Below are 13,814 nucleotides of genomic sequence, written 5' to 3' on the forward strand. Positions count from 1 at the left end.
CCACAAAAAATCATTTTTCTCCATTTTTTTATTTTCATTAAACTATTAGAAACAGAGTTTTTCCAACAAGTTTTTAAGAAAGGAAATTATTGATTTTTCTATTAATTTTGAAGTTTCATTTGAGACTTATTATTTTATATTTCTAAAAAGCATACTTAAGAAGTAGTGTGAATTTAAAATAGCTTTCTCTAAATATAAATTTACTTCGGATGTACTTAATTAAAAGAGTACAATTTAAAAGTTAAATGGAAGTTGGAAATGTTGTAATAGTTAAAAAGAATCATTTTGAGTACTAGTTAAGCTGATTAAAAAAGGATTTCCTGAAATTCCTAACATGTTAAATGAGTCCATGTTCGCTTCTCATAATTAGTAAGAAAAGTTTAATTGCTTTTATCTCCTCGGTGAAAGCTATTTTGAGAAGTTGTTTCAATTTATTTCATGTTAAATTGGTAAGATATAATTTATCTCATATTTAAAATAAATAATAATTTCTTTTATCTTATAAGATAACCTTTCAAAACGCATTTTTCAATACTGTTTAATAACTTGTTATTCAGATTTTGTGCCCAATTAATTATCCGGTATAGCTTCTGAGACTATCCTTATGATTTTAAAGACAGTTATTTTTTAAAGACATTTGATCTTTTTGATTGGTTTGTTATTTAAAATACAAGGTGGTCTAAAATAACAGTCTTAGCAAAACTAACTAAAGGCTGTTTTTCGGGGATTCCGTTGTCATATGAATGGGTGCTTCCTGAGAATGATGATATTTTAATAGCTGTTGTGAGTTTGCAACTGTTAATAATGACTGTTTGTTATAATTTAGCCCTATATATAGCCAACGCTCTCTTTGCTTTTTCTGAAAATGGCACAAAGCGTCAATCTGAAAAGTAACGGTTTTGTGAAAATGAAAAGCATCTGAAATGAAAATCATATATATATATATCTTTATATATATATTTCGTCTGTTCGTGTGTATGTCACTGAACTCCTCCTAAACGGCTGGATTGATTTAAATGAAATTTTCTGTGTACCTTCAGAAGGATTCGAGAATGGTTTAGATTCACAATTAGATTCACAATGTTTTTTAATTAATTTTTTATTGAGTGGGAAAAAATTCTACTTCTTATGCGACTTCCAACAAGAAAGCTTTAAATGTTTAACGCTACATTTTTATTGGCCGGGAAATCTCGTGGTAGGATCCAGTTTTCCCTCATTCATTTCCATATTGTTTTTGGTTCTCACTGGCATAAAAATAATAAAAGTCATAAAACGTTTGTTTTTCTATAAATATTTTTTTAGTTTGTTTTGATAGACATATAATTTAATAGGGAGCAGGAAAAAGAGTCGTTGAATAGAATTTGTAATTTCGTGTTATTGTGTTTGTAGAATTTTGATGTGTGCATTTTAAAAATGTAAAAAACTACACATTTTGTAGATTCAGTGCGGAATTGAAGTGAGTATTTTTTATAATTTTAGATTGAATTTATATGTGCGTTGGTTAACAACCACTGTAACCTATAAATTTATTTGTGAAGCTAATTGATTTCATATAAAACTTTTTCAATTGTTTTTATTTAAAATTTCTTATTTAAAACAGTAAATAAAGAAAAGCAAAAAAATAAAATTACAAATTTTTTATCTAAAATTTGGTACAATAAATCTTTTCAGTCCTGTTACTTAATTAAAATATCATTTTCAATAAATTACTCATATTTTTTATGTACTATTTTACAGTAATTTGTTTTACAAAGAAATGCCACGTCTTCGTGGAAGAGCAAGAAATATTGGTCGACGTACTCGAAACGCTCAATTGGTCCATGATCATCGATTGAATAGAACAGTTGAAGGACACTTGACGGATAATGTGAATTTAAGAAATCAAGTTGCATCTTCACATGAAAATGAAAATTCAGAGCAACGCAATCAACGTCTTCGTGCAAATGCATTAAGACAACGAGAGACACGCCAACGAGCGACCAACGAAAACAGAGAACGTGACCAACGGCGAACGCAAGATAATCGAGCATTGATACGAGCATCACTTAATCGTCTTGCGTTTGAATATGACCCTGAAATAGATTATTCGTCACATGCACTAATCTTAATTGGTAGCATGGACAACGAGTGTCAATATTGTCATGCTTTAAAGTACAAAGGTGAATCGCCTGGTTTATGTTACGCATCTGGAAAAATTTCACTTTCACCGTTAAATCCACCACCGGAACCTTTGAAAACATTATTAGCTGGAATCGCATCTCAATCGAAATTGTTTTTGCGGAAAATTCGTAAATTCAATTCTTGCTTTCAAATGACATCATTTGGAGCAACAAAAATTGTTCATAATGAGGATGGTCGTAATTTTGAATCTACATTTAAGATTCAAGGTCAAGTGTACCACCAAATTGGTTCATTGCTTCCAATGCCTAATGTCGATTCAAAATTCTTACAAATTTACTTTATGGGAGATGAGGAGCAACAAACTCATACACGATGCGTATACAACCATATAGAGCAGATGGAGGAACGAGAAATTATCGACAATTTGGAAACGTTCTTGCAAAATCATAATCAATTGATACGATTGTTCAACTCTTTCCAGAAGACTGCAAAACGACAACTACGCCATTGTTATTAAAGCAGACAAAGTGCCTTATGGAGAGCACGCAGGTACATATAATGTTCCAACTGTTAATGAAGTTGCAGTTGTTATGGCTGGTAACCCATGTGAACGTCGAGATATTCGCATACAACGCAGAGATAATACAATACAAATAATTCAAGACAATCATCGTTCTTACGACGCACGGCAATATCCGTTGATATTTTGGGAAGGAGAAGATGGATATCATTTAAATATTAAACAAAGGAATCCAACAACAGGCACAACTTATAGATTATTTTATAATTTTTTTTAACCAATTATTTCTGCTTATCTTATAAATAGTTTTATTTACAGGTGAAGAACTAATCAAGAAAGTTAGTGCGATGAACTTCTACGCATACCGGTTGATGATTCGTGAAAATGAAGATAATAACATTCTCCGATGCAGACAGCTATTTCATCAGTACATTGTTGATATGTATGTAAAAATCGAAATTGAGAGATTGCGTTATATGAAATTTAAACAAGCGAAACTTCGTTCTGAAGAGTACATTCATTTGCGTGACGCCTTAATCGGTTATGTAGATGCAACGAATGATATCAACAACATCGGTACCGCATATATTCTTCCATCATCATACGTTGGTAGTCCGCGTCATATGCAAGAATATATTCAAGACGCCATGACTTACGTACGCGCATACGGCCGACCAGATCTTTTTATCACATTTACGTGTAATCCAAACTGGGATGAAATTGAAAATTTGCTGTTATCAGGTCAAACATCGATGCATCGCCATAATATCATTGCACGTGTGTTCAAACAAAAATTGAAATCCCTGATGAAATTGATTACACATCACTCGGTATTTGGTGAAACACAATGTTGGCTTTATTCTGTTGAATGGCAAAAACGAGGTTTACCTCATACGCATATTTTGATTTGGTTGGTGGACAAAGTACGTCCAGAAGAAATTGACAAAATTATTTCAGCGGAAATTCCAAATCCGAATGTTGATCAAGAATTGTTTGACATTGTGACTACTAATATGATCCATGGTCCATGTGGTTCTCTCAACATGACGTCACCATGTATGGGTAATGGAAAATGTACGAAACGTTTTCCTAAACCATGTCAAACTGACACTATCACCAATATCGATGGTTATCCATCTTACCGTCGTAGAGATGTAGACAATGGCGGTCAATCATATGAACTGCGTCTATCAAACGGTGTAAGAGTTTACATCGATAATCGCTGGGTGGTTCCATACTCACCATTGCTGTGCAAAACCTATAAAGCACAGATAAACGTTGAGTTATGCAGTTCGGTGAAGTCTATCAAGTACATTTGCAAGTACGTTCATAAGGGCAGTGATAAAGCTATATTTGCTGTTCAAAATGTAAATAAGAATGACGAAATAACACATTATCAAATGGGACTATACATAAGTAGTAATGAAGCTATTTGGCGAATTTTTACATTTCCTATACATGAAAGGGATCCTGCTGTTGTACATTTGGCTGTGCATCTTGAAAATGGACAGCGTGTTTATTTCACAGAACAGAATGCACTACAACAAGCTTTAACAGCACCGAAAACAACTCTTACTGAATTTTTCAACCTTTGTAATCGACAAGATATTGTTGGTGAATTTGAAAAGACATTAATGTATACTGATGTTCCTAAATTTTTTACATGGAATAAACAAACAAAAAGTTAGGAACCACGGAAACGAGGCACTCCAGTCCCAGGATTTGCCGACATAGTTATGACAAATACTTTAGGACGATTATATACAGTTCATCCTAAGCAACGCGAATGCTTTTTTCTGCGTTTGTTATTGGTTAACGTTCCTGGACCGACATCCTTCCAATACTTGCGAAAAGTCAACGGTCCTTTATACGGCACTTTCTTTGATGCGTGTCGTGAGTTACATTTATTGGAGGATGATAACCATTGGGACCTCACATTTGCAGATGCAGCACTGAGCTCATCTCCACAGCAAATTCGTCAATTATTTTCAATAATATTGACAACGTGTTTTCCGTCTGAAGCATCTGCTCTGTGGAATAAATATAAAGACTCAATGAGTGAGGATATTTTGCATCGGATTAGAATTACTAATCAAAATCTCAGTATGGAATTCTCCGCAGAAATATATAACGAGGCATTAATAATGATTGAGGATATTTGTATTCTTATTTCGAACATGCCGCTCATAAATTTTGGTATGCCAGCGCCAATCCGCCAAGCAGCAGATATCATCAACAGCGACGTTCAACGTGAACACCAGTTCGATATGACTTCTCTGGCTACTTTTGTTGCTAACAATGGGGTCATTGCTTACTGCTGAGCAACGAAATATATATGATCAAATTAACGTGTCAATTGCAGCACAACAAGGTGGATTTTTTTTCTGGACGCACCAGGTGGTACTGGTAAAACATTCCTCATCTCTCTGATACTTGCACGCATTCGATCTCAAAATCATATTGCATTGGCAATTGCTTCATCAGGCATTGCAGCAACCTTACTTGATGGTGGACGGACATCGCATTCAGCACTTAAATTACCTTTGAATATTCATACCAATCCCGAAGCAATGTGTAACATAAAGAAACATTCAGGCATGCCTGAAGTTTTGAGAAAATGTAAAATTATTATCTGGGATGAATGTACAATGGCCCACAAGCATTCGCTTGAAGCTCTCGACAGGTCCCTAAAAGATATCAAAGATAATACTCGGCTTTTTGGTGGTGCTCTACTGCTGCTGTCAGGTGATTTCAGACAAATATTACCTGTCATTCCACGTGCGACATATGCGGACGAAATAAACGCATGTTTGAAAGAATCTTATCTGTGGCGAAGTGTCAGTAAATTATGCCCTACTCTTAATATGCGTGTTCAACTTCAAAATGATCCATTAGCGTCAAGATTCTCCGAACAACTGTTAGACATTGGCAATGGTAAAATTCAATTGTATGAAGATACACAATATATTCGACTCCCACAGAATTTTTGCAACATGGTGCCTACCAAAGAGGAGTTACTAAAAGTATCTTTCCAGATTTGCCACATAATTATAATAATCATGCATGGCTACGTGAGCGAGCTATTTTAGCCGCAAAAAATTTAGATGTTGACGCAATCAATTTTAAAGTACAACAATCATTGCCTGGTAGTGAAATTACATTCAAATCGATTGACATTGTTGTTGATCCTGATGAAGTTGTCAACTATCCTGCCGAGTTTTTAAATTCACTGGATTTACCTGGATTGCCACCCCATAATTTGCGATTGAAGATTGGTTCACCTATAATTTTGCTTAGAAATTTGAATGCTCCGAAATTGTGTAATGGCACGCGACTGGTCATAAAAAAAATCACGGGTAACATTTTGGAAGCCACTATTTTAAGTGGAAAATTTCAAGGTGAAGTTGTACTTCTACCGCGGATCCCAATGATTCCTTCAGATTCGCCTATACCATTCAAACGTTTGCAATTTTCAATCCGCTTAGCTTTTGCTATGACTATTAATAAGTCACAAGGTCAAACAATGACAATTTGTGGCTTAGATTTAGAAAACCCGTGCTTTTCTCACGGTCAATTATATGTTGCGTGTTCCAGAGTTGGAAAACCCTCGAATTTGTCCCTCTTTGCTCCTGAAGGATTAACCAAAAATATTGTACATCTAATGGCATTACGATAACTTAAGTTTTTTTTAATTGAAAAAATATATCTGTTATAAAATAGTTTAAGCTTTCTTTTTTTTACCTTTAATTAAAATAAGTTTAAGTTTTGATTTAAAACAACCTCTACATTTAACTTCACTGATAGTATACACATACTCACACGCTATCGATTGGTCGAATTGTGATAAGATATATAAAATGACGTTAATATGATAACTTTTTAATAAAAATTTGCATCAAAACGATCCAGATTGTAACAGCTTATTCAAAAAAATTTGAAATTTTCCAATTAATGACGTGTGTACAGGACATCGTCTGTCGGGTCAGCTAGTATATATATATATATATATATATATATATATATATATATATATATATATATATATATATATATATATATATATATATATATATATATATATATACACCGAAGAGCCATTACATTACGACCATCCTCCATCTACAACAATGGGCTCACCCAGGTTTTCATGGTTTCTCGCCAAGGAACAATGTTTTCATGGGGCACATAGGACCCATAATCCTCATAGAACAATCCCTGACATCTGTAAGCTACTTGAACATAGTTGCTGACCAGGTTCACCCATTCATGGCAACAGTTTTTCCTGCGGGGGATGGTGTTTACCAACAGGATAAGGCACCGTGTCATAAGAGTCGAATCGTCGAGGAACATTCCAGTGACTTTCAAGTCATGTCTTGGCCTCCAAATTCACTTGACCTTAATCCAACAGAACATTTGTGGTCCTACTTGGAAAACCAAATTGGTGCTACCACGCTACTTCCTCGCAATGTGAGGGAATTGCAGGACCAGTTGGCGTCCTTTCATCCCTTCAGTGGGTCGATAAATGAGTACTGAAATGAGGAACTAAACACTGGGGGCATAGCGTTCGGATGAACATGGAACAAGAACATCTGCTCCAGCACCCCGCAGCCCAAGGTCAAGAAAACTGAGATGGGCACAGTAGGCCTTGGCTCTCTATGGGCTGTCGAACCCATAAAAGGTAGAAAAATGTCTACAAATTGCAAATTTTAAATAAATACTTTTAAATTATTTAATTTATTTGTCCGTTCCAAAGACTAAACAATTCCTCACGGCAAGATGGGATACATAGTTTTAAACTATAGCATTATTACAAGCGTGTGGCACTTAGGCTGTGACTTTTTTTGTTTACCATGGCGAAAAAGCTTTGAAAAAACTAATTAGAATCTAATGCTTACGTATAGAGTTATTAGACGTTATGACAATTTACTCTTCATCCGATCAAATATGCGTAAAAGAAAGGATATTAAAATATGACGAATTATTATAGACGTCGATCGTCGATTATTATAGAAATGTAATAGTTAAAAAATTCATAGATTTTAGAAATGAGGTAAGTTTCTTTGTTGAAGGAAAGTAAGTGACATTCTAAATTTCCTTTTGCACAGTTCTGCTTTTTTGATATGTAATCTGGTTTTCCATATTATGATTTCCCGGATGTCCAAATATTATGTCATTGTTGTAAATAATCATTGCTCGGAATTTACTTCTTTTTTACTTAAATGATTATTTTAAATTTAAATGTTCCAATCCTTTTTTTTCTCCAAATATTTAAGCATTGTATACTTTAGTGGGGGTATTATGGAATACCAAAAATATGCAAAGCATTTCTCTAATCAGCTTTCTTGTACCTTCGCATTTTTTATCTTTTTAAATATTTAAGCCATTAATATATATTTATCTGTTATAAAAAATATTTTAGTGAAATAAAATTGAATTAATAGAATTTGAAATCGTCATACAAATCATTTGATTTGTTAGCAGAAATTGAAAAACATAAAGTACTGGTCTTACGGATTTCTACCAAATAGAAAAAAATCCGCAAACAACCAACTCTACAACAATGCTTAGTTTCAGTCGTCCATAATAGTACTTCAGTCTGTGGATATTGCACAACTATATTTTAAAATTTTGAATTAATTTCGTTAGGAAATAAATACATATCGCATTTATCAACATTTGCATAAATATTAGCAAAAAATTTTTGGTTCAATTATAACACTCTATTAAAATCATCATACTTGACGAAGTGTATAAAAAGAACAATAATGCAGAATACAACTTATAAACAAACATAAAAACGTATCTTCGTAAAATTAGCTCAGAGCATAGTTTGACTACCTATTAAAAAAAGGAAAACCTATTTTATCTCTCAGAACTTATCCAAGTATCAGGATAAGCACTTATCCAGATACTTCAAATAGAAACAGGAGAGGAGATTTAAGTACTTTTGAATTGCTTTGAGGCATTCCAATTTCTTTTTTAACTATCTTCTGCCCATCACGTTTTCTTTCTAAGATGCTTTTTATGAGCTTTAACATAAGATTGAAGTTTATTAAACAAACTACTTTTTTGTACGGTAAGCATTTAAAACTGTTTTTTATAGTGTGGAAAAAAGATACCTTAATACTTGGTTATCCATTATCGGATAAGAATGCATAAGAAAAATGTACATTAAGTAAACACAGCTTTGCAATATGTTTCATTTTTGAACATTTAGTTAGGCATTTTTCTATTTAAGTTATCCATATATTTTATAGTCCTGTGATATCAAAAAGATACATCATATAAAGCTTTACTGACCTTAATGTAACCACCAGAATTGTATACAACTCGCTCCTGGCAATGCGGTAGACATACGATACAAGTAAATTTAAGTCAATAAAGTTTTTTTTTCTAACAAGGCTGTAAATGCAAGTCACAAAGAATGAACCTAACTTGAAATGCGCCTATAAAGAAAGGAATATAACTCAAAATGCATGCTAAAAAAGGAACTTCTCTCTAGATGGGTATTTGAGAAATAGTATACTTTCAACTATAAATGCATTTTAGAAAATGTGCACACATCAAAATGTTACAAGCAGATTTTGTTGCTTTGGAATTTTAAATAAAAACAAAAGGAAGAAACTGAAAATACTAATTTCTCCCAACTTCACATTCTATTTAAATGATCTGAAAATTATCATAAATGAACTCAAGCGAAAACAAAAATATAAATTTCGGTACAACTAAACCTTCTCCTTCAAAAACGTTATGCCAAAAGTAATTAATGACATGCAAAACGTTGAAACTAAATAAAGAAAAACGGCAAAAATTTAGTTACTGGCCAAATGGTACGCAAATGTTTATTTATTTATGAAAATAAAATTTTAATAATACATCCAATGTATTGTTTATAATTAATAGGCTATAAAGCTGAATGATGTAATTTAAAAAAAGCAAATATAAAAGTTTAATAGCTAATAATATAAACGATATATATTTTTAAATGGAAGACAATATTTAAACAAACAATATCGGATTGCAAGGAATTTGATAATCAACTACTATAAATCAAAAAATCCAACCATAAAAATTATTGAGAAAAATGTAACAGTAAAATCGAAACGACACCAACAATCTCTTCACTCAATAAGCATTTTTTTGCATTTTTCTTGGATTTTTGCCAAACTTTCGTTGTGATATATTGCCAATTATGTAGCATCATAAAATGCATTTGAAAGCGAATCCCAGAAAAGCTATAAATTGTGCGCAAATTGCATTTTTTTTTTAAGTTAACGTAACTGTTTGTCGGTAAATATTCTTTGTATTGAACTTTTATTCATGAAAAGGGATATCTTTTTGTTTTCATAAATTGATTTATAAGATGCTATAATGCTTATCTAAGATATTCCAAAACGTGATAACAAAACATGTTATACTAACTGCGCAAGTAGTCGTTAATGATTTATGTATTTGATATAGAGGTGCGCTTTATGTTCGAGATTTTTCACTTTCATGAAAAATTCGTGTTATTCGAGAAAAGAATATTTTAAACACTAATTGGTGTTTAAAATACTCTTTTCTCGAAAAAAACGAGTCATTATTCGAGAGAACTAAGATTAGACATTAGAAATATTTTCCAAAAAAGGAAAGGTTTGAGCAATACAGTCATAAAAAGCACATTTTTTTTTCGATGGTGGTATTTTTACACCAAACTTTTCTTTGGTATCATTTTTTTTTCCAATTAGCGAGAGTTGAGCAAGAGTTCGACAAATCGTCAAATACCTTTATTTTTTAATATTTACTGTGGAAGTATTTTTATATTATTTTCGCGATTTGCCATGAATACCATCGCACACGATAAAAATAGAATATACTATAAACATGAACAACATTAAACATAGAATGTCCTTATTTGTATCGATAACAATAATCGATACTAAAAAAGTCGATAGTCATAATGATAATGGCCGATGTTCGATACGATAATGGTGCACGATAATAAATACGATATGATCACATACAATTATGTTGTTACAGTACATATTTCAATACAGTTGTGTAAATATTGATAATCGAGAAAATAAATTGATTAGAAAATATCGATACTTGTATCATGCATGTTATTAAAATTCAGAGGCCTCCTAGCGTACTAGATATGATTTATTTTCGATAACATCAATGACAGTATTTTATAGTGTAGATGATACTATAGATATCTAGATGGTAGATATATTTAGTCTAGATGGCAATCGTAGTATGCTTCAATAAATATGTTCTTAATAAACTTTTTTCACTAGATAGCAGAAAAATTTAATTGCATACATAGTGTTTTCCACAAATTAAAGTTTTAAAATGCTGTACTGAAGAATAGAAAAGTTACTTAATCATTATATTGCCTTATACACTTCAAATTGCTGTCTCAAATACAATCTGCTTTATATTGTATAGATAGATTTATTTTAGATCGCATCACGTGATGAAAAATCATTCTATTGCTTACATAGCAATAGTGGTACGAGCAATAGTGGTTACATAGCAATAGTGGTTCAACAAATAATTTCTTAATGATTGATTCCTACTGCTGACAGAAAATCCTTTTATTGCCTTCAGGGTAATAGTAGTATTTTTCAATAAACATGTCCTTAATGCATTTTTTCATTAGATAGCATATTGGCTCATTTCATTGCCTGCATGGTGGTTTCCACAAATTAACGTCTTAAAATGCTTTATTGAACAAAAAAAAAAAAGGACTTACCATTATATTGCCTCATACACTTCAATTTACTGTCACAATTATACCCTACTTTATCTTACCTTTACTTTAATACGTGTTTACTTTAGTTTAAATATCCCACTCTTTTATGCCAGCTTAAAGAGGTTGTTTAATGATTCTAACAAAATGCATCAAGCAGGTGATAAAATGTTTGCCTTACAATGAGGTGACACAGGTTTAAATTCTAGTGGCAGCTGATTAGTACAAACTTTGCTTCAGGCTTTGACCACAGCGTTGATGCAAAATATCCTCAGTGATGGACGGCTGATGGATTAGAATCCCCTTGCCCTTCCGCTAACCGTGGAAGTTTTTCGCGTCTTCCCTCTCTATGCAACGTAAATGCGGGTAAGTTGCACCAAAAAAGTCCCCTTCGAAGGCTAGTTTGTCCCAATGACCGATATAGGAGTTCTCTTATCTTCAGGGTTTAGTTCAAATTACAATATTACGGAGTTAAACATAGACAGTCAGGATTGGGTCTGATGTTCAATGCCGGTTATGAATTATAAAGTAAAATATATCTAATAAGAATATTGGGAATAATTTTGCATTTTATTCATTTTTATTGAAGCTCTTTTATGGCAGACTAAATAAGTTCGTTCAATTTGTGTTAACATTACTGGTTTGAGAAAACCTATCTAATATTATATTAATTTCATTTATAAAAACTGTTATTGATTATAAAGTGTGAATTCATTATAAAAATTTTATTAATTGATATCCGTAATTATTTAATGACACTATAAAAGAATATCTTTAAAGATTCTAACAACATGCATTAAAAGTTTGAGAATATCGATTTAACGTAAATATTGCCTATTTTACTTTGTAGAAGCATTCAACGACGTGAAACTACATTTAAAGTAAAACAATACCATGCGTAAATTGTCGCTACGCAAAAGGAAAAGTACACAGAATACATTTGAAGAACGAAATGTCAATGTACTACTGAGAGATCGTGCCGTAAGACTGAGTACACATGAAAACTCCTTGCAATTTCACAGCTCTGCATTCACAAGAGCTGTATAAATATTTTGAATTGTCAATTTTAAAAAAGAAAATCGAGAATCTGTGTCAGAAGTATTTCGTTCACATATGTAACTTTCGAATTTCAGTTTCTGTTCTGTATTTACAGTCTAACGATTAAATTAGACTTTCTCGTATAAAATGAAAAATAATACCGTTTATTGTATTAAAGTAGGAAAATTTTAAATCTAGGTAAAATATAATTTTAATGTTTCCAATTCAGAACTTTGATTCAAGCAATTTAACACGTGACATATTTTAAACAATTTTCAAGTTAAAAACTGACTAAAATTCTAAAACAGCGGTTCCCAATTTATTCCAGTTGTGGTACGCTAAATGATCGACTTTATTTTGGTGGAATTCCGAGATTTAATGAACGAATTTCATTATAAATTATTATCATATTAAATGACGAAATTTACATATCAATTACTTTAAAAATAAGCAGTCATCGATGCTTTGTTAATTTTCTTGTAAAAGATAATTTCCATATTTCCGATTCAGAAATTTGATTTATTGTAAATTATTTATTGTAAAAGATAATTTCAATGTTTGCAATTGATTTATTGTTGTTTATTTATTGTAAAAGATAATTTCAATGGTTGCAATTGATTTATTGCTATATATTTAGTTAATTATTTATTGTAAAAGATAATTTTAATGTTTCCAATTGATTTATTGTAAATTATTTATGGTAAAAGATAATTTTAATGTTTCCGATTCAGAAATTTGATTCAAGAAATTTAACACATGACATATTTTAGACAATTTTCATGTTAAAAACTGACTAAAATTCTAAAGCAGCTGTTCCCAATTTATTCCAGTTGTGGTACGCTAAATGATCGACCTTATTTTGGTGGAATTCCGAGATTAAATGAATGAATTTCATTATAAATTAACACATTAAATAACGAAATTTACATATTAATTAACGAAAGACTATTAATTACTTTAAAAATAAGCAGTAATCTATGTTTTGTTAATTTTTTTGTAAAAGATAATTTCAATATTTCCGATTCAGAAATTGATTTATTGTAAGATTTATTGTCAATTATTTATTGTAAAAGATAATTTCAATGTTTGCAATTGATTTATTGTTGTTTATTTATTGTAAAAGATAATTTCAATGGTTGTAATTGATTTATTGTTGTTTATTTATTGTAAAAGATAATTTCAATGGTTGTAATTGATTTATTGTTATATATTTAGTTAATTATTTATTGTAAAAGATAATTTTAATGTTTGCAATTGATTTATTGTAAATTATTTATTGTAAAAGATACTTTTAATGTTTCCGATTCAGAAATTTGATTTAAGCAATTTAACACGTGACATATTTTAGGCAATTTTCAAGTTAAAAACTGACTTAAATTCAGAAACAGCGGTTCTCAATTT

The 13,814-nt window shown here is 31.4% G+C and overlaps 2 protein-coding genes across 2 annotated transcripts; both read left to right on the forward strand.

The window, feature by feature from the left end:
* Positions 1–1,756: 1,756 nt before the first annotated feature.
* Positions 1,757–4,329, forward strand: LOC147803010 (uncharacterized). The gene is made up of 3 exons (XM_087152831.1): positions 1,757–2,553; positions 2,603–2,883; positions 2,960–4,329. The coding sequence occupies exons 1-3, from the start codon at positions 1,757–1,759 to the stop codon at positions 4,327–4,329; spliced, it is 2,448 nt and encodes an 815-aa protein (XP_087008957.1).
* A 960-nt stretch (positions 4,330–5,289) lies between these two features.
* On the forward strand, positions 5,290–6,317 carry LOC147803011 (ATP-dependent DNA helicase PIF1-like). The gene is made up of 2 exons (XM_087152833.1): positions 5,290–5,575; positions 5,623–6,317. Exons 1-2 carry the CDS (start codon positions 5,290–5,292, stop codon positions 6,315–6,317), a joined length of 981 nt encoding a protein of 326 aa, XP_087008959.1.
* Positions 6,318–13,814: the final 7,497 nt, after the last annotated feature.

Source organism: Parasteatoda tepidariorum, chromosome 10, assembly GCF_982258835.1.
Source record: "Parasteatoda tepidariorum strain Cologne lab strain chromosome 10, Ptep-v5.0, whole genome shotgun sequence".
In the NCBI taxonomy this organism is placed as follows: domain Eukaryota; kingdom Metazoa; phylum Arthropoda; class Arachnida; order Araneae; family Theridiidae; genus Parasteatoda; species Parasteatoda tepidariorum.